The 24,996-nt window shown below is 36.9% G+C and overlaps 1 protein-coding gene across 2 annotated transcripts; it reads left to right on the top strand.

The window, feature by feature from the left end:
* Window positions 1–143: 143 nt before the first annotated feature.
* LOC145678696 (protein lifeguard 2-like) lies at window positions 144–23,705 on the top strand (the record flags this gene model as incomplete). 2 transcript variants are annotated; one of them, XM_081749106.1, is given in 5 exon segments in its annotated part: window positions 144–352; window positions 7,309–7,495; window positions 14,464–14,684; window positions 17,858–17,911; window positions 23,615–23,705. In XM_081749106.1, coding segments are annotated over 4 exon segments (546 nt in total), but the record flags the coding sequence as incomplete, so codon positions are not given.
* Between the last annotated feature and the right edge of the window lie 1,291 nt (window positions 23,706–24,996).

The raw sequence follows: 24,996 nt of genomic DNA on the forward strand, positions 1-24,996 counted from the left end.
CACTTCCAAAAAAAAAAAAAAATATCTGTGGCGCCCCACAGTTTCTAAAAAATTACAATGGGCATGGATATGCACGGGGGATGGCATGACGTCATGCGTTCCTCTACCTTTACACATTCACTTTCACCTCTGCCCGCAGGGGTTCCTTGGGTTCTGTTCTCGTCATAAAATGAGCAAATTAAAAACTCCCATAAATTTTTTCGGCCTTGTACAAACTCTGGATCCATATAGAAAAACTGAATCCAGTTTTTGCTTTAAGTTCAGTACGCAGAATTTTGAATCTCTAGTTTGGATTGACCCAGGTGTTTCCCTCGTTGAATAGATTTCTCGTTCATTATTTTCTTGTCCTCACGTAAGTATTGTGTGAAGGACTTTTTGAAACAGCTGAGGCTGTATAAACAATCTTGGATGACGATCAGACGGTGTTGCTAATATTATCTAATGTCCATAGTCCACTCTTTGGAGGAAGAGGTATAAGGAAATTCCTGTTTAATCAATTGCAGGAAAAGTGAGGTCGAAATACAGTGAATTAAATAGTAGAAAAGGTAAAGCAAAGGTTTTCCAATACTTGGAATAGAATATCCATACTAACATGGAATGTTACATGGAATATATGCATTTGAAGATATTATTTATATACAACTGTATATATGCTGCATCAGGAGGATATAGTTTGGTTTGGTTTATGTTATATGACACTTAAAGAAGTTACGAAGAATTATAGCCACAGTTACTTATACATTTGAGTGTATAATTTCGGAAGGTACAAGTAACCACTTTTTTCTAATGAATAACAAACAACGTGTGCGTGAGTTTTCTCGGGAATTTCTCGTTTCCTCCCTCTCACTAGGCTATTGTTTAGCTTTGGGCGGCCAGGTTTTTAACACTTTTTTTTTTTTTTTGCGATATCCGGTTAGGTTAGGTTAATAACATTTAATTCAGATAGTATTGCTGAGCGAGTGAAGGCGGGTTAAAGGCCCGTAGCCCGCTTTATTTTCTGTCTCCGTTAGTGTTGTCCCTCCATTACTTTAAGCATTTACCTTCTTTTTTTCACCATTTCGTTTATTTCTTACCATTACCGTCTCCTTTAGCCTAGCCGGCATAACCATGAGACGTAAAATTTATTTATTTTATTTATTGCTAATTCAGAAAAATGTAAGTTCAGTGATGACGTGTTTACTAGTCTGTAACAATGGCCATACTCTCAATTCTTAGAATATGATTGCAGCGCGGGTTAAGTGATGTATCGCCGGACCAATTTTAGAAAATTTCCGAGTGAATTGTAGAATTTATTTTGGTTTCTGACGAAGTGAGTGAAATTCAGGTGAGAGGAGTAGTCAAAGTTAAGAAAGTTGTTTTGAGGGTTCACTCGAACAGACTGCTCTACCAAATAGAAACTTTGTGGGTAAAAGTACGATGTGAAACATTTTTCGTGAAGGAATGAGAGTGTGAATATAAGTAGGCCTAATTACTGCCAGTGCACAGCATATTGAAATGAATTTTAAGCGTTAGTGAAGGTATTGTATGTGTAAGTGTGCTCTTCCACCATCCTCGTTTATGTGCATACCCCATCGCTGACGCGCCTGCTCGCAAAGAACGCTACCTCTCACTGCCGCTCGGGACCCACTATTAGGCTCTTCTTCTAACTCGGTTGGATAGTTCGGGCTTTTTATTAGTCATCTTGCACAAGTTGGTTCGTCTTTTATGCAGTAGTTTTTATGCCATACGTCCACACTGTGTTTATACTGAACTCTCCTGAAGTAAATATGCAAGAAATAATGGAGCTCCTCATGTAGTGCATATGCCCTGCTATAAAGAAATGCAATGCGAAAGAGAGATTTGACGGAGAGGTACACTTCTTACGATTTAGTAACGGAAAATGGCGCGTTTATATCTAGGTTGTAACATTAGAATTGTAGAGTAATATAAAAATAAGGAATGTATAACCTAATCTGCTAGATGGCGACTACGGCGGTGTATTTCTTCACCGTGTGCAGAAACTGTATTTTATGTTTACAAGTATAGCCTTACTAGTGTGAAGCCATGGTAAATGCTATTGAAACTCGTATCATTGCCAAACCCACCTGTTGTTTCTACCTTCACTTACGCGTATTCCCACCATTGCCGAAGCGCCTGCTTATTTTGGACACGCCCTGTTTCTCACCGGCTGCGCCCTGCCCTGACTCGGTTAGATAGCATTCGTGCTTTTCAGAGGCCACCTAGCACAGGTTCGTTCATGTTTTCTGCACTATAACTTTCATGTTATACATCCGAACACCGTATTTATACGCAAATAATAATTTGGCATTTATTCCGAAGTTGGGCCTCCGCTTTCGCCACGTTTTTTCGCAGTTATATCCTTTCCACATTTTCTGCAATTTGTTATTAGGTTCATTAATCCGTGCTGTTCACTGACTTTTAAAAGATTTTGCTCGTTATAAACGTATTGCTTCACAAATGTTAAAACTGTTAGTTCATTGTCCTTGTACATTCGTCATGTTGATAACATAAATGCTCGTTACTCACCCACAATGCAACAGTTTGGGTACCTTGCGTCAAGTAGTTCCCTCCGCTCGGCGTATAGTCCCATGTTCATAACCTCTTATACGAGGTTTGTCCGTAAAATACTATAAAAGTTGGATAAGAACTTTATTTTACAGGTTGCAGTCACCGCCAGGTGGCACTACTGCTGTAGCCAATCCCATCAACGCTCAGTTCGAGTCAGAGCGCTCTGCGTTTCGGTAGGAGTGTATGGCTGCTTGTTGAAAGTTACCCTGTTTCACCTGCCGTCGGCATGGAGCTCTCTCTGATTGAGGAAGAGCGCATCAACATCAAGTTTCTTGCAAAGCTAGGTAAGAATGTCCGTGAGATTTTTGAGTGTTTGAAACAAGTGTACCAACAATTCTCTGAAGGAACCAACCGTGAACAAGTGGTTAGAAAGGTTTCGGGAAGGCCGAGAAGACATGAAAGGAGACCCTCGTCCAGGACGCCCGTCTGCATCGAGTTCTGATGGAAATGTTGAACGAATTCGGACTTGTGTTCTTAAAGACCGTAGATTGACAGTCAGAATGATTGCTGACGAGCTGTCAATTCCCAAAACAATCGTTCACGAAATTCTGACACAAAAACTTGAAACGAAGAAATTGTGTTAGAATATCGTACCAAAGCTCTTGACTCCAGAACAGAAAGCAAAGAGGGTTGAGTGCTGTGAGGATTGGTTGGAAGCAGAGGAAAGAGAGGACTTTCTCAACCGAGTCATCACTGGAGACGAGACTGGTTTTACGTATTCGATGTGGAGCTCAAATCTCAAAGCAAGGAATGGAAGCTACCAGGAGAACCGAGAACAAAAAAGTCGCGAAAAGCAAGATCCAATGTGAAGACAATGTTGATTGTTTTCTTTGATTCTAGGGGCATTGTTCACAAGGAATTTGTCCCTCCCGGACAGTGTGTGAACGGACAGTTTTACGTGGAAGTTTTGAGACGTCTCAGAGCTCGTGTGACCCGAGTTCGACCGGATTTGGCACAAGGGGGCAGGTGGATCCTTCATCACGACAATGCACCAGCTCACACGTCGCTCGTTGTGCGTGAGTTTTTGGCCCGAAGCTCAATCACCGTGACAGACCACCCGCCTTATTCACCCGATTTAGTTCGATTCCCGGCGGGAGCTCATGTGGTTCGGATTCCACGTTAATCAGTAGGTTCACGTCTCATATAGCCTCGCTGCTGAAAGCGACGCTAAACTAAAAATCAACTCACCCGATTTAGCCCCTTGTGACTTCTTCCTGCTCCCAAAATGCAAAATGGTGCTTCGGGGGCGGCACTTGGGAGATGTGGAAGCCATCAAAGCAGAAACGACGTCAACTGAACATCATCCCAACTGAAGACTTTCAGCAATGTTATCAACAGTGGAAACGGCGTTGGCAGAAGTGTATCTTGTCTAAGGGAGAGTGCTTTGAAGGAGACCATATTGTAATACCTGAATAATTGTAAAATAAAGTTCTTATTCACCTTTTATACGTATTTTCCGGACAAACCTCGTACATAAAAAATTAAACAGATTTTTAGAGACCCTTATATATTATCACGCACACAAACGATCAAATTATCAATATCTTTCCTGTAAATTTTAAAAATTTTGCTGGAAACGGACGCCCAATTTTGGAACTTAACCCGATAATTTTTCTACTTTAAGTTGTAAAAGGGTACACATCTATGTTTTGAAGATGACTGTCTTATAAATCAAACTAACATAATGTAACCTAATTTAACCAAATGCACTACATTTTGTTATTTTCTTTTTCGATTTTTGTGTAGTCCGGCGATACATCACAAACACCTGCTTACCTTTCTGGATGAGGCGCGGGTTATGTTTAAGTATTACGTAAGTTAAAAAATTCATCGGCGCAATCTGTCCATTTTCAGAGGCATAAATATCCGGTACGTGACGTTTGGGCGCAAGTTAAATTAAAAAGTCATTATGTTAGGCGCTGAGTACTAAGTTCGAATCAAGATATCACAAGGTGTCTACTGTAGTGGAAGTCATTGAATTATACTGGATTTCGTTTTACATACTAGAAATATTGGAATTTCAGAATTCTAAAAACTGAATTAACAATTAAATTTTGTAAATTTAAGTTTCAACCAAAGTTAAGTGTGCTTTTTATTTGATAACTTTTCAAGCCAAAGGTAAGTAGACCAGATTAGTTTTATTGACTGTATTACATACATAGTGAGCCTATTCCATTAAAAAAAAAACTTAAAGCAGGCCTTCTACTGTAGTTATGCAATAAGTGTGAATGTCAAACACATTTCTAGTGGATAAATGACCAACATATGTACACTTAACTATAATTTTTCACTTTGAAATCGTTCTTTTTTCCCCCTTATTTTTCACTTTGAAATCGTTCTTTTTTCCCCCTTATTTTTCACTTTGAAACCGTTCTTTTTTTTTTTTTTTTTTTTCCTTTCGCCACTTTCTATAATGCAGATTAAATGCTTACAATGGGGCGAAAAAAAAAGTGTTGTAAGTTTTGATTTTTATATTGGAATGTTAATTTAAAAAAAAGTGATACTAGAAATACGGCATACTGCAGTTCCTAAACTCAATGTCTTAGACACCCTGTATTAACATCTTTCCCTCAACTCTATTAGGATTTAGGATTTTTAGATTTTTGGGCTCTAAGGCCATTTGGCCCGTCACGTTTGAGAGAGCACACTATCCGGGGAAGAAGAAGGAAGGAAGCGGCCTGGGACCTATAAGTTAGGTACCACCCCGGCATTTGCCTGGTGTGAATGAGGAAAACCCAGGAAAACCTCATTCAGGGTGGCTGGCCTGAAAAAGCGTGTTACACTTTTCCGACCGAGTGCCCCCACCGGGAATCGAACCCGGGACGGCTCGCACCGAAGGCGAGAGCGTTAGCTACTACGCTACGGCCACTTCCCTCAACTCGAGTGCGCGGAAATCTTTTATTGGTAGTTCTTTATTGGACTTAAGGAAGAGAAGAGTTTGGCAAAAGTAATACGAGAGAAAACAAATTTTAATATTCATAAGTATGTAATTATTAACTTTTTAAAAAAAAAAAATAAAAAATTAAATCAATATGTTTTAACATTAAGAAAATTTTTAACAGTTCATCTGATTCCTTCATTTCCTAGCTTTCTTATATACTACAAAAATTAGATCAACATTAGATCAGGTACTCCAAGCACCGGAGGTGAACGCTCTACCACTGAGCCACCGCGCCCCCGACACACTGGATGATTTACTGATAATTTCCATCAATGACCCTTCACTTAACGACTTTGATCCGAAAACTGCAATCGACAACTGGTATTTCAGTGCAGAGAGAGAGAGAGAGCATTACACAAACGTGAAGTCTTAAGATATTTTTTAACACGTATATGAATTTGTATAAATCAAAATTGACTCTCCTGAATCTAATTGGTTTTGAAGTTTTATGCCCAGATGTAATCTCTTTCTTTATCAAAAAGACCCTCATAATTACAGGAGGGGGGGGGGGATCTCTCATAATTTGTAAGTAAGAGATACTTCAGCATGGTGCTGTGAAATTAAATTTTCGACATGGGAAAAGGTTTGTTTTGTAACTACATGAAGGAAAGATTCTAGGATGTTGGCCCGCATACATAAGGGAAGGTGGGTTAGTAGCCAGTTCGGTTCTTTTTATCAAAGCTTCATGCTCAACTCATATAATAGTGGCGAGTAAGCGATAGCGAGTGAAAGCGGATTAATAGCCAGGTTGGTTCATTTCTTCATCAAAGGTCAATGGAAATGCAGGCCACTATTCTAGAACACTACCTTACAGAAAATACACATGAGGTCGATAAGTTAATTAGGGTATGATATTGCTAATTAAAATTGGCTGTAAAAAGCACGCGTCTTAGTGCTACAATTCTCAGTTTTACTCAACTGCTGACTCTAACTCTTGCGTGGGGGCCGCGGTGGCTCAGTGGTAGAGCGTTCACCTCTGGTGCTTGGGGTCCCGGGTTCGATGCCAGCCCCCCCCAAGTGAACTTTGTGGTGGACAAACAACGTGTACGTGGGTTTTTCTCGGGGTTCTTCCGTTTCCTCCTACTTTCTTCATTCCACCATTTCGTTCATCACTCATCATCACAGTCTCCTTTAGCCTAACCGGCATAATCGTAGAACTCAAAGATTTCATTTCATTTGTAACTCTTGCGGTGACAAAATAAATCCCATCGTGTAAGCAAGCTGGTAAAATATTGGTGACAGTTTTATAAGCGATTTGAAATAAGTTTAATGTTTTATTATAACTACATAAACTGCTTGGTATATGTATCCTCTCTACAGGAGACCGTTGCGGAATTATACCAATGAAATTAAATTACTGAGTTTCAAAGCATATGATTGGCAAAATATCTCATTTCAACTTAACTCTTGACATTACATACAGTTGAGAAATACAAATGTGATGAATTTTCGATATGTAATACAATTATAAGTTTGTGATATCAGTATGATAGAACTGTAGCCCATACGTATTAATTATAGTTCATGAAGCTAACGAAACGAACTTAATATCATATTTTAGATAGTCGTTAGTTATATAATAGAGAAAGTGTTATTGTTATTAAGTATTTTCCTTTTGGCAGGTCCTGGGACTAATGAGTTTTTTCAGTTTTTAGATTTGGGCCTGGAAATGTTTCTTCCACTTTTCACGATCTTCAGTAGAGGAAGTAGCTTTGTAAAATTGAGTATTTTATGTGTAAATAAGTTTTATTCATTTAAGAACTCCTTTCATTGAATTATATTTATTATACCTGTTACAGAACCACAATGTCGTCATCAATAGCTTACGCAAAGCACGAAGAGGAGCCTACTTCGGGATCTAGTCCTCAGCATTATGGATTCGCCATCCCTCCACCCGCGTATGATACAGTTGGTAACTCGCCTCAACCGGTAGTTGGGATTCGGCAGCCAGGCGCACCTGGGTTTGGATATGGAAGCCCAGCAGGAGTAAGTCTTTTAGCTTTGGAAATACTAAGAATTTGATTTAATTTACTGGTTCACTTCACTTACAGATCCTGCAATTTCTTCTGAATCTGAGGATAATTGGATTTTGGTGAGACTTGCTGTTATGAACTATAGATATTAGATACTTAAATAACTTGACTGCGTATGGTTAGATACTTAAATAACTTGACTTTGTGTATGGTTAGATACTAAAATAACTTGACTTTGTGTATGGTTTGATGTTACTTCACCTTTTCTTCAATATCCAATTGCTTCTTCTATATGTTGCAATACAGAACTGAATTCGTCAGTGTATTTCGTTATTTTTGTACAGATCGCAGAATTGTGATCCCACTGGGAAGTAGGTTAGCCATATTGTAGTGTTGCCAGAAGTACTGATTTTACGTAAGATTTCTTGTATGCACATAAACTTCTCAAGAAAAATAAAAATGGGTTAACTGAACGTTATTAAATTTGTACGAGAACCTGATAATTTTTCATGTGGGGATTTTTCTTACGTATTACTTCATAATACTTTAAAAGACACTCTCCACAACTATCGTAAGAATATCCTTTTCTGGAAACCTAGAAGTCTTTTGCCCAGATTGTACTTGCACTTCTATCTATCCACATTATGAGATGATATTTATTTATCACAATATGAGTACTCTTTTTTTCTTATCTAAATAATTTCCGTTCTCCTCGTCGAGTCACAAAATCGTATACAATAGTGAAACAAACGAAAGGGATTATCTCCTAACGCACTGCTTTAATTTTCTGGCAACCGTGCATAACAGAACGTTATCCGTGCCTGCTCTTGCATCAGCGCCTTCGAATAACAGTGCCAAGTAAACACAATAGCAATGACCACACAGCAATTTGCGGTAGCCCATCAGATACCTCGCACTTTAATATTTACATCAGTTCCATTAATTTCTTTGCTTCTAATTTCAAACACTTAACTGCTTCTTGCTTTGTACTATCTTTGGCTGTATGAGTATTACCGTAAGACGGGGTTACTTTGCACAAGATTTAAGCCATTTTAAAGAAAATCGCATGTAACTTACAAACGTAATGATTTAGAACACTGTATTTTAAACATATAATAGCTAGATATATAAGGAAAACATTAGTGCAAGTTCATACAGAAAAGTATGTTCGACATACGAACATAACGTTTCTGTGCAATGTTTTCCCTTCAGTATTTATACATTTTACTTTCAACACAAAACTGCATGCAGTCTACAAATATTGATATTAGAATGATGCTACTGGTATTAGTACTTAGTTTGAATTATCGATATTTGTAAAGAAAATTATGTATTCTCTGCTACCGGCACAAGAACCGCATTCTAATAGTATAGCATATGTCCCACAAAAATGCCAACTCAGGAACAGAAAAAATCCCCGTGAACTGATTTGCCTTGGTTGTTCCTTATGTCCAAGAATATCATCTTGACCGTACTTAGTGGGAGATTTACGGGATTTGGGACTTTCAGACTGAAACCCACCCAATTTGCATGATTTCTTTTTTAAAAAATCTAATGTTAGTCATTCCTATGCGTATAAGCTGAAGTCCCCCTTCCCCCCCCCCAAAAAAAATAGTCATTTCTAAAAAAAGAAAAAAACGAAGAAAGCTCACTCAAACTACTTTTCTGGATCCGTCACTGTTCATAATTTATTTTTCAACAAGAAATTCATTCCAGCATCTTCCTAAATAGAAAATTTACCTAAATTTAGAATGCAGGAGATTCCAGTAGTAAATATTTCCTATCTAAGCGGTATTTTGGACTGGTGCAAACTAACCCCGAGTAGAGACTGAAACTGCCTTCTCCCAGTTTTACTTTTTTATGACTTTAAAATGTTTCACATTTCAATTTCAACTATTGCATCGAAGTTCCATTATACACAGTAGTATTCTACGAAACTGACTTAACTTTGACGGAAAATCTCGTATGTGATATCTTTCAAATTTTGGCGGCCTTTACAGTGACTGCTTTCCATACCTCTACAACAATGAGCCCTCTCGGTAATTAGAACTGATGTTAACCGCCAACATTATAGCCAAGATACAGTTAGATGTTCTATCTTACAGTGCCAGTAGAAACTTCCTTTTGTGTTCATGGTTTTGCCGATAGAGGACTGTGAAATTTTCATATTTTGTGCAAAGTAACCCCTAATGTGCAAAGTAACTCCGTCTTACCGTATGTAATATACTGTATGACTATTCTGCTGTGAATTGGTGGGAGGAAACTGAAGGATCCCGAGAAAACCCACGTTAGTGGACAAACACTGTGCATTGACTTTCTTGGGTCTGTCAGTTTTCCAGTTCCACTATTTCTGTTCTTTCTCATCTTCGAAGCAAAATCCTGGAACATGGAACGTTAAATTAAAAATAAAATTGTTTTAATAAATAATTTGTGTATTATAAGTACTGATTTGTGTATTTCTTGGTATCTGCGTGGTGTTATTTCTATTTTGGTGTTATTTTAGCATGTTTGGTTCCTTGCTTTTGTGACGAATACTGTTGGTAACTAGTAATATTATTATTGATAAAGATTATTGAAACAAACGTAACATGTTTTCCACCATTTTACTCGATCACATTTATCTGTCCGTCTGTTCTACCATAACTGTCTGTAAGTCTGTTCTACAAAACTTATTCGATTTTAATGATACTTATGCCTTTCTTCAACGTGTTGAAATAACACTGTTGTTTAGGGTTACAATCCAACAAGAGTAATGGGGTAAAAATGAGGTAAAATCCAACCACGTATTGTAAGCTTGAACACATATATACCAATTCCACCACTACTTACTGCTGCCATCTGTTGCACAATAATGCAATTAACTCTTACGTAGATCAGTAGTCTGTCGGTTGCTTAATTCTTATGGTGTTCTGTTCATGATTTAAAAAAAAAAAACAAAAAAAAACCTATGTTTTTTTAGTAAAAATAAACATTTTAACAATTTTACTCCAAAGAAACTAAAGATAATTGACCCCCCTCCCCTAATATACACATACTCCTTAGAAAAAGGCCCAGGTGAGTTTTAATCATGAACGGAACGGCATAAGAATTAAGCAAGTTGCAGACTACTGATCTACGTAAGAGTTAATTGCATTCTTGTATAACAGATGGCAGCAGTAATTAGTGGTGGAAGTGGCATATATATATGTTCAAGCTTATATATGAAGATGAATTTGTATGCGGAGATAACATCATTGTCGTAATTTACAATAATTTTCTGTTCACTGGTGGTAGATTTTCTATTTTTCTATTCTAGTGATTGAATTCTCTGGTGTTCACCGTTTGTTTATTGAAGTTTAGTGTCCATTTTCAGCACCCGGACTATATGAGACATGGACCTACACTTTAAGGTGGAATCCGAACCACGGTAATGCGCTCCCACTGGAATCGAACCTGGGACCATGTCCACCAAAGGTCTGCTTCCTCATGTTTCCACAAACAGTCAGTGACACAATAGTGCTTGTAAGAATAGTGCAAAGGTGAATAAAATGACTTTAAAAATAGATTTGAAACTTCTTTCCGCTATGGGCAGCGATGGCTCAGTAGTAGAGCGTTCACCTCTGGTGCATAGGGTCTCTGGTTCGATACCAGCTCCCGCCAAAAGATCTTTGTGGTGGACAGTATGCGTGTGTTTTCTCTGGGTTCTTCCGCTTCCTCCCGCATTCTTCATTCCACCATTTCATTCATTTCTCATTATCACCGTCTCCTTTAGAGTAGCTGGTATAACCGTGGGACGTAAAACTGAAAGATTTCATTTTTTGTTGGTCCCTAATGCGGCAGGGAGTATGTTTTACGAAAGGGTGAAGTTTTCGGTAAATACGGTGACTTACAAATATAATAAGTTATGTATGCTGTCATATTACCTTTGATATAATTGTAGTTGAGAATAATAAAATATAACCAAAACATTCATTATACATATGTACCTTACAGTGTTTCTGGTTAAGTCAATTACAAATTGCTGAAACTATAACATTACGCCATTATTTCTCCAAATACTATTAGTTTTTAAAAGTAAAAAAATGGGGACACCGCAGCCTAATGGTTAAAGCGTAGGAATCACCTCCGTGTGGCTCCGGATTCGATTCCCGGCCAGTACTTCCCAATTTTCGGCGTCCACCATCGTCGTGAAGCAAACTGGGGAATCACGTGCCACTAGGTGTAGAAAGCTCCTGATGCGCCTGTTGGGTACAGGGTGTCGCAGCGCGATGACCACGTGCTCGCCGCTAGGCTGGACGTAATTCAGCTGGACACTAACAGATGGCGCTGGAATAGGCTTAGGCCCATAACATGGGTTGTTACGCCAACTAGTTTGAACAGTAAAGTAATAATAATAATAATAATAATATATTTTAAAAAATGTCCAAAGATGAGGCACATACTAATCGATAGAACCAATAATATCGGTGATCGTAAATGTTCGTGCGTAGTTTTCGAGAGAAACCAGCGTTTTGTAAACCTAAAAATTAATCCTGTACTATAACCGCGCCATCTATTATGACACTAGAAAGATGACAAGACACGGTATGGTTAATGAGATATAGTCCAAAATCATGATAGCCCTCCTGGATGGCCTAGGACGTGGTTACAGTTCGATTTCTGGTGGGAGAGCGTAAGGAAATAAATTTCACAATCATTCACTTTCATTTATGTTAATTTTTTTATATATATATTTTAATTCCTCCCCCCCAAAACATGATTAACTCTTTTAATTTTTGTTAAAGTTTAAAATTAGAAGATGAGACATATCAATCTGTAAATAAAATTGTAGCAAGTGGGAGTCAATCCAACTTTAAAACTCAATCTCCAGTCGGATAATTTAGGAGATTATAAATAAGATAAATGAATTTCGAAATTTTATGTTGGTTATATGTATATTTCGTTATTGGTTAATTAATATGGGACTTCCGGAGAGAAACAACAAACGAATCTAATAACCGTATATATAGCGACAACTTCCAGTCACGACCCCTCTTCAGTTTTATTTAAAAAAAAGGGTAATTTTCGAGTTGACTAGATTCTTAAGTTTCGGAGGAACAAAACACTAGCGGCGAGTAGTTCTTCGCCCGACAGGAGATGGCCTTGGTGGTATGAAAACAAACTTTGCACTACTAAACACGCTTTGTACTCTATTATCGGTTAACTAGTAGTATGCTATGGAATAACGGTACAGAATTACTATAAATTTGCATTACGGTCTAATTTACTTATTTGAACCGACCAAAAGAGATGAATAATCCAACAACAGTACACTGTCCTTAAATAAATTAATTTTACATGCACACACACACACGCATCACTGCTACCATACTAAATCACACATATATATGCTATATCAAACATCAACTAAAAAAAAAGGGTTACACATGCCAACGCATATCACTAGACATATTAATCCATATTATCACACAGATTAACTATATGTAAATCAAACAAATCACTAACATTACCCCATTCTAAACCGACTCGGGAACTGAAAAGAAAGAATAGTCAGAGCCGAATGGCCCTTCTATCAAACTAATTCATTTTTTCCAATTGCAGACTTATATTAATGGCCCGGGAGGGACATATTGAAACTATTAAGGAAAAGAAAGATAGGTCCCTTTCCTGAGGGGAAAAGAACCCTTTTTATTTTATTTTATTTATTTATTTTTTTTTTAACACATGATGCGTTGGAAGCTGTGATTAATTTAGGAATAAATTAAAGTCCCTATGCCAACTTACACTGACATAATGAAATTTAACTCAAATACTACCATGTTAAAAAAAAAAATCATAAACTACGTACAATATATATTTTCTGACCGTTTTTCTGACTGTTTTCAGATGAAATTCCACTGAATTGAGACACTCACAAGCTCCCTCACTATTTATTTCTTAATCGGAACTAATTTTACCTTGACAATAATGCTTTTTCCGTCCAAAATCCAAAATTTTTGAAAGTGGAATTAGCGTGGTCTGGCTTCAAGCTCGTTCCAAGTAGAATAATGTGAAGGCGCGCCTTAATACTAAGGCTGAAAATATAGTTCCAATCAGAGCAAAGGGATTTTGGTGGCGGAAAATACAAAGCGAATGAAAAATAGTAAAAACTGGATGAAACCGGATTTTGGGAGGATATGGTCATCTCAGAGGGACGAAGAGGGTTTAAATTATTCTAACAAATATCAGATTGGTGGACAATCTAAAAAATTTCTGTCCAATTGCTGACCTATGTTTTTGTATCGCATTAAAATGTATAATTTCAATAATCATCCATTTGAAATGCCCATATACAGAGTTTATAATGAAATAATATATAAATAAAGAAATTATTCCCCGAAATATAATTCTTCCTAGATTATGCCGAAGCTCCCACATTAATTTTCGTTTGAGTAAAGAACAAATGAATTTAATACATAGACCGAAAATTATGTGTTGAAAATTTTACAGTACGCGGTACGTTAAAAAAAAGTATTGGGTCCCCCCAAACAAAAATTTCATTACCTTGACTGTAATGGTACATTACAAATCGATGGATCACATCGAGCTGAATGAAATGACATGCTTGAGGGTGAAGTCCGATCCGTAGTTTTCGAGAAAAATATTTTTTGTGGGGTCGAAAAAATGTGACACTGGTTCCCAATCTGATGCAGGTGATAGTTTTTATTCTACTAGAATATATTATTTATTTATTACTGTTTATGAAAATACACCCTGTTATGTAGCAGATTGTAGCTACTTTCTTTGATTTGTCGTAATAGTAATGCACCTAACTCTTAACAGTGACAATCGTACTGCTTGTAATGTATAGTTAATGCTTTAGTCAGATTCTCTTATTCATTCAAAGTATTTTAAAAAATATATAACAAATTCTTTTGTCGATGTAGCTTATTGTGCAATTTGTCTGCGCATCAGTGTAGCCATGTTTCCACGGCTGATTCATTTCGTTTCCTTTCTTCATAGATTGCTCCTGTGAGAGATGTGACCAGTGGGTTTCCTCCAATGACGTATTCCGTTAATTCCAATAATGACAGTCAAGTAGACAATGATAAGGAATCCTGCGATATGTTTGGTTCGTCATTTAGTGACAAGAAAATTAGAGCTGCTTTTGTGAGGAAGGTATATTTGATCTTGTTGTCACAGCTCTTAATCACGATTGGATTCATCGCATTGTTTCTTTTCCAGTAAGTATTCATAAAGGTTCAGGTACATTTTAATTGTATTATTATTTTTAAGCAGTATTAGTAATTTAGGATTGAATTTGTAGTCTTGAGCAAGGTACCATGCAGTATTTAAATTACCTTACCGTTTTAAGTAATACAACTATGCAGGAGCACATTTGCATGTATTACTTCTGTGGATGATAAAAGTATTAATTGTATGTTCGTTGCATAGATTTAATTCCTGCTGGTAGTGCAGTATTTGGATAAAAAGCTGAATAGTGGTCCAGATTTACTTTAATCGTTGGTCCTGTCGTTCATAGCCGCTGATGTTGAATACAAACGTACGGCCGAAATCTTAGATAATATTAATTGAAAGTAATAAGTAAAGATTTCTTACATATAGATGACAGAAAGAAACGGGAAGGTTCCCTCACATGAATTTTCTTTACAACAGTTCCTATAGCCTGAGAAAGCAGCTCAGAGAAAATATCGGTTTTTACAGTCAAAATATTAAAGATAGTATTTTGTGGAATTCGTCAAAATACACAAGTTGAAACTTCTAAGAAATTATATTTTACATCATAGAACTGATACTATGATGGAAAAAATGAGAGAGAGAGAGAGAGGAAGACTTGTGTTTAGGGAGGGACTACGGTAGCTCATTGATAAAGCGCCCACCTCAATTACAAACGGTTACAGGTTCAATCCTAAGTCATGCTAACTTGTGGATGGCAATATATCCATGTTTTGTTATTATTTCACCTTTATGCTGGTTCATGTTACCTTTGCTTTAGTAATTCAAGATAGACATAACTCACAGCCTCTGAGAAAAGCACAATGTGTATATTAAAATATTGATATGTAACAGTTTCGTCAACTAATTCTTGACTTCAACAGACTCATTGTCATTGATAATGTCTGAATAAGTGCTTCTCGATCTTAGTGTTATTATTTATGTATTTCTTTGACTAACGATACCTTTACTGAACGCACGCGATATATCGACGTTTTTGGCGATGGTTTTTAGATTGGAGGATCTACAATGGATTTAGCGTAGGAATTCAAGAAGTTACTTATGAAAGTAGCAGAGACTACGGAGACTGTTTAATGAAAATTTACTTTCTGTACTACAAGGTTAGTACTATTTTTATTTACAAATATGTATCGTATAGCGTCCCTTAGCAAATATGACACGTAGTATTTTCCGAGGTGCCTTTTGTACATACGCCAAAAACTGCGGACCCCATAGAAGTACCCAAATGTAAAAATAGACTTCCGAATTTATGGATTCATGACGTGTATATATATATATATATATATATATATATATATATATATATATATATATATATGTGTGTGTGTGTGTGTGTGTGTGTGTGTGTGTGTGTGTGTGTGTGTGTGTGTGTGTATATATATATATATATATATATATATATATATATATATATATATATATATATATACACGGTGTCATTTGAAAGCCTGATTTATTCCGAAGATAACAGCTTTCAAACCATGAATCTAAGATGATTAAAATACGACGAAGAGTTTCCTAAGGTTTGTTTTTTGACCATTTTTGCACTATACACGAGATTCATAGTGAAATTAATTACTGTTGCCCCGTAACTCCCACAGTTTTCAGTTTATGAATTTATATTTTTCTCACTTTCCAACACAGTTCCCGTCACATCTACACACCATTGCAGTCGTGGTAACTTACTACCAAAAACGTTCGAGAAGTCTTTATGAAGGATATGTTGGCGACATTCGAAAATGACTTCTGGACTCAACTCAAATGTCTGCCTCGCAATGAATCTTTCATTTATAGTTCTTGAGAGTAAAATGGATGAGGGACCACTGCGATGTTTTTAAGCTTGTAAAATACCTTCGTTTTACCCTGTAGCCGTTCTTCTCTTCATCCAGCTGTCGAAAGACCTAACGTAAACCGACCTTGGACTTCAGGTAGTCTTGTCAATTTTTTTCCACGATGCAATGAGAGAATCTTGTAAAGTTACAGATGTCCTTAACAGTTAATGTCCTGTTCTCCATGACCAAGGCCTCAACAGGAGGAATATAGCAATATTTTATGCGGTGGTTACACAAATTGGTCTTTTGGACCTTGGCAGATCTTCAGTTGATCCCCTCTTGGTAAATCCAGGCACCACTTCCGCACAGTACAGACATAAAGGACAATGTCCCCACAAACATCATTCAACTGGCGATGATTATCGATACTTTTTACACAACTCTACGATGAAATGCATAATTTCAGATCAGTACCAAAGAGGCTTTCCTTCAATTTGTTGAAAACGAACATAGAAGCTTGAATTTTTCCACACTAAAGCCTTAAAAAGCCTAAACTTAATTCATATGTAAATTACATTAATCTAACCTTGTTACTTTTTGAACTATGCCAAATGGTAATTTTGGTGCGCACTACGTATATGGTTCGAAAATATTCTTTTATCTTCTTACCTGTATTTTGATAACTCAAAAGGTTTCTTGCGTACGGCTTTTTTTTACAGGTATCTTAGGGTCTTTAGAAATTTTTGTAAAACAATCCCGATTTTTTTTATTCGTGAGGAATGTGTGTTGTATTATTCGAAACTTGATCCACTCTTTAAATAAATAAATAAATAAATACATAATAAACTAATCATGAATTTAAAGTAGTTAGAGTACATGCAGGGGCCTCCTGAGTGAAAGTCTACAATTTCCGTTAGAAATCCTTGATTTTAAAAGAATAAACGATTACGTGGTGAAAATAAAATGTGTCGTATGAAACGTAGACTTGAGAATTTCTGATGGCATAAACTTTCGCGACATCCCTATTGGACTGTGGTATACACCAGTTGGCCAACAAAACATTAAACTGAAAATTTCGTACGATGCGAGTATTTCAATGTATGGTTCAAACTTAGTCGTAAAGATTTGAGGGTAAATTGCCTTCCCACATTCAGTCAGTCTCGTGTGTTCATGAGAAAAAATGAGGTTTTGAATGTCGTTAAATTCTGAACCTTTCCTTAAAATAAAAGTTCATTAACCAAATTTATAGTTAATAAGCATTCTTCTAAATATGTGTAAATTTAAGTTAAAAATTATTAAATTAGGATTGTATATATCGAGAAAATTGAAGATGATTAATATTGAAGCTTCTGTGACTAATGTCGTGTCTTTTCTCGATTTTATTTCAGAAAGGACATAAAAAGATTTGTGCAGCAACGAGTAGAGTTTTATGTTTCAGCATAGTAAGTATTAGTTTTACAAATAAAGGATCAGTTGGCATTTATTTAATGTATCAGCTATTATGTATCATGTATCTGGTAGTAAATGAAACACAGTTCGTACTAGTATTGTCAACGGCTCGGCTCACGGCTCAGTCACCACCGAGCCAAACCGAGAAGTGAGCCGAGCCAACACTTCACCCCAACCGAGCCGGCTCGAGCTGATGGCTGACCTGAGCCGAGCCGAACCAAGCCAACGGCTCATTCCAGTCGAGCCGAGCTTTTGACATCACTAGCTAGGGGGACTTTTTCCAACAGTACTCTTTTCCAGACTGTAAGTAATATGTGTAGGACATTTGGTTAAAATTTCTCCAAGTGTTTCAGACTCATGCTGAAACACACACACACACACACACACACACACACATATATATATATATATATATATATATATATATATATATATATATATATATATATATATATATATATATATATATATATAAATACAGATAAGAAACGGCTCAGTCACCATCGAACCGAGCCGAGAAGTGAGAAGAATCAACAGCTCACCCTGCCGAGCCGGCTCGAGCTCTCAGCTCAGCTGGGCCGAACCGAGCGGAGCCGATGGCTCACCCCAATGGAGCCGGTTCGAGCTGATGGCTCACCTGAGCTGAGCCGAACCAGCCGTCTCGAGCCAGTGACTCACCTGAAAAGTCGAACCGAGCTGGAGGTGGCTCACCTGAGCCGAACTGGGAACTGAGTCGGTGGCTCAGGGCTCAAGCCGAATCGGTTGACATCACTATTTGGTACCGCTTTTATTCAACGAATTGAAGAAAACTCTTACTTATATACCTAGGAATGCTCTTGTTCTAGATAAACAGAATTGGGGAAACACAAAAAGTATATTTTCTGCTTTAGACTACGGGTTATTTTGTTAAAATTTAGGTTTTAAATAATTTTTTCGTTAATTGAGAAAATTATACTATGATTTCAATCATCCTTTCTTGGTCAAAGTGTAAGGCAAGGATAGGATCGGAATTCGAGCCTAACGGTCTGGTATTTTGGCGTAATTATTTCGTTCATTTGTATAATCGCCAGTAAAAATGAGTATTCATTTACATAAAAACTTTGAAGTTTGTGAGCCCATTTGATCGCAGCTTACTGTAATATGAAATAAAAGACATTATTTTTTATTTCATAGAAATATGTTCTCAAAAGAACTGTCTCGATTTCTGAATTTCGAGGAAAGATATTGTGTTAGTGAACCCCCCTTTTGATGACAACCGTATTTCAGATATTAAAAATGCGTTTCAGAAATACAGAAAATTTATGATATTAAATCCGTTGCGTTGAAAATTTCAGTTAATGCGTCGCGCAGGTTCCATTTATAGAAACGCTGTGGATGATTTAGTAGTGTGTTATACTTATTTCATAAATTAAAAAAGAGAATTATTTCTAATTTCCAGTTACTATTGTTTTGAATTATATTGTCACATCAAGTGATTTGTTTGGTTGGAATTAACATCTGTGAGGTACCAAGGGTTATGAAATGGAAACAAGAGTTAGTATATGAGATACAAACTCAAATTTTCTTGTATTGAGGAAGCAAAGGTCATTTGCACAGAAAGTACATGTTCCACATAAACTGAATCACGAGTAACTTCGAGACTGTGAGGGTATGGTTTTTGAGTAGTATAGCAGTCGCTTCTAGTACGAGAGGTCCCTTGCTCGATCCCACGTGAAGTCAAGTGAAATTGTATTGGACAGTATTGTGTCCATGGGTTTTCTCGGTGTTCTTAAGTGTTCTCTCACATCTTCATTCCACCAATTATTTTATAATAAATTACTTTCGTTACTCATATGTCCTTTGGCCTAAAAGTGACGACTGTCTGACGTCTTAAAGAATTTTTTCACTATCATAATCCTCAGTGTCAAGTAACTATTTAACTCTTAGGTTAAGAAACACAGATCCATTGCTGCAGAAACAGAGCCATACCATTAGGTTCTATCCTGTGTAAAGCCAATTCATTCAGGATTGTTCTTACACATTTTCCCTGTTCTGTATGTACCCATTCACGTTCTTCGACTACCCAAAGGTTTCTTTCCTTTTCGATAGAACCATATACACCCCATCCATATTGTAGCGGGTATATATGAAATGCCCACATAATGCATAACTATACTAATGCCACATTGACTTGATCCCTAGTCTTCCGTTGCAAGCGCTGCTATCGGCTGAAGGAATTTCACTCGCTTTCTCTCGCTTAGCAACAGCTGAACCCTTATTGGCTCAACGCGTGGGTGTGTGAGGGTGTGAGCTTTAGTTCGCATTTTTGCCACGGCTCAAGACATTTTGGCAGCACAATAGTAAGGCACGTTTGACATTAATTGCATCTTTTTAGTTTTCAGGATATGGATACATTTTAATAATAAAACAATACGACATATAATACATAATGATCTGACGAAACTCAAAATTCCTCGTTTTAATTTTTGATGGTAAATCAAAATCTTAAGAAGGAAAGGGAGAGAGAGAAAAAACATTATTCCCATAGTATTAAGAATAAGTTCAAACACACCTAAAAATCCAACAAAAGGAACTACGTATTTCCCGTTTCATCTATTCTTGACACTAAATATTGATTTTGTAAGTATTTACTTATCTATTACCGCTCAAAAAGCCTTTTTATATTAATCAGAACGTGTCGCTGCTAACGTGATACTGTAACTAGTATACTCTCTTCTCTGTTATTTCGTTATTTTTAGCAATATAGTCTGTGACCACGTAAGGATGTCTATCGGCCACGAAAGTCATAAAAAAAAGTTACGGAATCAGAAAAAACGGTCTTGAAAGTCAAGAAAAAGTCACGAAATTTAGCTTTTGCGTCACGAATTTTTTTTTATCTGTACAAATATAAGTATAGACTGGAAAATTTTGTTCTATAATGCATCGAAACTCACCAGCAAAAATGCCTATGGTCGGCTTTAGACGCTACCAAATAGCAAGCAAAGCACGCTTCTATCGCATGCATGAAAATTCGGCCTAATTCGCATCCAAATTGGCTCTTGAGAATGTGACTAAATTTTATGGTTTGGGAAAGAAAAAGTCACGAAATTTCATTTTGGAATTTTAGTAGACACCCTGACACAGTATTTCAAAGGAATTTAATACTGAATTAAACCAAAAGACTGGCAACTAAAAATTTACAAAATAACGATGAGCAGCATATACTATATTTTATATAATTGCGCATTACATTTTCCTGAATTAGTATTCTATGAAATATTCACAGTTTCACAACACTTGCAGAATACGAAATTTACGTAATAGCCCATATAGTTAACTGCTCCTAATTGTTAGGTTTGTCTCCAACAACCAAGTGAAGGCAGATTCTGTCAGTTAATGACGCGTAACCTTGCAGAAGCAACACCTGTCGTACGCCGAGAAACCGAAGTCGAGTAGCCTACGTTCATCTTACACAGGATGTACTTGAACCTGAACCCATAAAGTGGAGGTGATGTATATATTTCCTGAAAGCTTGGGTCAAGGTAAGATCAAAACCGGTTACCAAAATTGGGGAGGTCTCAAGCATTCCGCTTGAGGGCAGCACGTTACTCATTTTTATTAGCACATTTAAGCGTGTTTTAAAAGTCCGCTGTAACCCCGAAAAATCTGAAACGGTGAGACAGATATGACAGTAGAAAAACATGTCTGCCATCATTTCAAAAGTACAACGTATCAGAGTAAAATAAATTGTCCCAGGGTCCCCCGCAGGGTCCCAGACGGGGTCCAACTCAAAACTTTTAAATGGAAAGGGAAGTCAACTTGCATATCGTATGAAAATTGGTGTTAAATAAAATAAGATAAATCAAGTCGCGACTTTTTACGATAAGCCTGTGCAAAATAGCGGTGATTCAAAATATCAACACAATCATCATTGCAAAATCTATGGCCACTCGTGTGTATCTGAAACGGTGGAATAGGTGTAGAAACAAAAACACCGATATGTCATTATTTCAAAACTATAATGATTCAGTTAAAAAAAAAAATCCAGGGTCCTAGACGGGGTCAAACTCAAAATGTTGAAATAGGAAGGGGTTCAAATTGAGTATCGTATGGAAGCTTATGTTAAGTGAAAGAAGAGGAAAGAAGTCTCGACCCTTAATGATGTCTTTTGCCACTCCTATCAGTCTAAAACGGCGAGACAGGTGTAAAAACAAAACAAAACAAAAACTAGAATGTATCAAAGGAAAAAAGAAATATCCCAGTTTCAACTGCAGGATCCCAGACGGGGTCCAACTTTAAAGTTTCAAGTGCCAAGAGGGGTAAATAACCACATCATGTGAAAGCTCGTGTTGAATGATACAGAATTGGACATTGGATAAGTCTCGACTATCGATAAGCATTGCCTGGATAAGTCTCGACTAAGCATTGCAAAGTGGCAAGAGTCATTTCCTTTGATACATTCTAGATTTTGTCGTTTTGTTTTGTTTTTGCACCTGTCTCATCGCTTCAGATTAATAGGAGTGGCAATAGACTTTTTCATCAAGAGTCAAGACTTGTTTTCTCTTCTTTCACCTAACATAAGCTTTCATACGATACTCAATTTGAACCCCTTTCCATTTCAACATTTTGAGTTGGACCCCATCTTGGACCCCGTTTGCGACCCTGGAACATGTGTTTTCACTTTGAATCATTATACTTTTGAATTGAAATAATGGCATACCCGCGTTTTTGTTTCTACACCTATTCCACCGTTTCAGATCTATACGAGTGGCCATGGACTTTGCAATGAAGATTGTGTTGATATTTTGACCCACCGCTATTTTGCACAGACTTATCGTAGAGAGTCGCGACTTGATTTATCTTATTTTATTTAACACCAACTTTCATACGATATGCAAGTTGACCCCCCTTTCCATTTAAAAAAAAAAATGAGTTGGACCCCGTCTGGGACCCTGCGGGAGACCCTGGGACAATTTATTTTACTTTGATACGTTATACTTTTGAAATGATGACAGACATGTTTTTCTGTTTTCATATTTGTCCCACCGTTTCAGAGTTTTCGAGGTTGAGCCGGACTTCAAAACACGCTTAAAGGTGTTAATAAAAATGACTAACGCGCTGCCCTCAAGCGGGATGCTTGAGACCTCCCCAATTTTGGTAACCAGTTTTGATCTTACCTTGACCCAGCTTTCAGGAAATATATACATCACTCTCACTTTATGGGTTCAGGTTCAAGTACATCCCGTGTTAGACATGTCGTTCTTATAGTCATTTGATATTTTCTCCCGACTGCAGTTCCAAATATAACTCACGTACACACAATCGAACGGAATAAGTTTCTGGCTATTTCAAGTATGTATTGCGCAGTTTGCACTACAGACAATGGAGAATAATTGGTAAATTACTCGTAAAATTTAAAATTATATCCTTATCAACTTTTCAGGTACCCATGTAAGAAAATTTTTAAATGTAATGTTAAACCCTGAGAGTATTTTCTTGAGAAAAATAAAATAATTAGTTTAAGCTAGCCAATCCTGCTAGTAAGTTCAATAAATAATAATAATAATAATAAAAGCAGTAAACATATATGTGCCATTGGTAACACTTATGTGTAATTTCTTGTTACAATTTCCTCTTGTTTTTACAGTAATAAAGAAATGCATACAGTTGAAAGACATACGTGAAGTTTCTAATTACATTTTGGTCTCTTTGTACAGTGTGCTGTTTTTGGTGACATACATAACACTTGTTTGCTGTCCCTCTGTACGAAGAAAATACCCAACAAATCTTATTATGCTTTTCATTTTTGTAAGTAACATCAATTTTTGGCTCTTTAACGAACATTATTTTCTTTCTATTTATAAATGCAAGTATTTGTTGATTAGAGAGGAATGTCTCATGTAATTCATGTTTGTAGGTTCTGATTCCAATATTTTGCTTCAGTTTCTTTCAAGAACGTGTTACCTTACTATTAGAGGCAAAATTTTGTTATTATTTATTTGTATTAGATAATGTAGAGCGATGTATTGATCACTGTTATATTATGCTCGAGATATTGTCTTATGTAGTCTTTGGTTTACTCTGTACCGTATCCTCCATAAAGTTACTCTTCAGTTTCGTCGCACTGTAAAAGGCACAGAATGAAACCAAACTCAGTGAGGGGCATACTTATAATAGATCGCATGGTATGCGATGAGGCAGACAATTTTCTGTATTGTCATGTTTTAGGGGCTGAAAATTAAACACTAGACTCCAACACTAGTAAAGGAAAGGGAAGGCTGTTCTTAGCTCTAAAATTTGAAATTTAACAAAATAAAAGAGAGCCATGCTGCCATCCGGTTAAAAATGGTCTTTTGAAAATTACGTGACTTTTTTAGGAAATAAGTTTCAGTTGCTTCGGGAAGTTTCGGACATAAGGCAGCATCGAGACGCATTAACGGATAGGTTGTGCCAGTGGGAGGGTTGTTTGTTGACATAACTTGAGTACTACTTTATGGTGGAAGGGGACTAAACCTGGGAGTTTCTAGAACTTTATGTAGAAAACGTCTCAACTATACCACAAGGTTTTAATTCCAAGGCGACATGTTCGTACATAACTGGTTAAGTATGTCCCAAAACACAGACTTAAGACTATGTACGATACTTGCTCAGCTTGTAGTTCAAGCTTTTGTACAGTTTGTCCGTATAGCATATATTCATTTTAAAACACCGAGTGGGGCTTCCTAAGAGATCGGGAAACTAAGTAGGTAAGGAATCTGCAGAATCACCATCAAAAGTGAGGTGATCAGTAAAATTCTTAAGCGTGCCTCTTTGCCAATCAGTATTCATTTGGTCTCTCTTTTAGAGTTCGTTATAACAAAACTGGTGGGAAATGGATTTCAAATTATTGAAATGTACTTGTCTGCGTCGTTGAATTGAAATTGCAGTGGGTAACAAATCAAATCATAACAAACATGATAGGAAACTATCTAGGAATCTATCTTATGAGCTATTCTATGTGTAGTGTGAGCGCCTCTTTCCTTCGATCTTTCCGTATATGGAGGTACGAAGAAGATAGTTTCGTCGCAAGATGTATCCAATTCAATTGGCCTTCCTACGA

Source organism: Thermobia domestica, chromosome 2, assembly GCF_964235325.1.
Source record: "Thermobia domestica chromosome 2, izTheDome1.hap1.1, whole genome shotgun sequence".
Lineage (NCBI taxonomy): Eukaryota > Metazoa > Arthropoda > Insecta > Zygentoma > Lepismatidae > Thermobia > Thermobia domestica.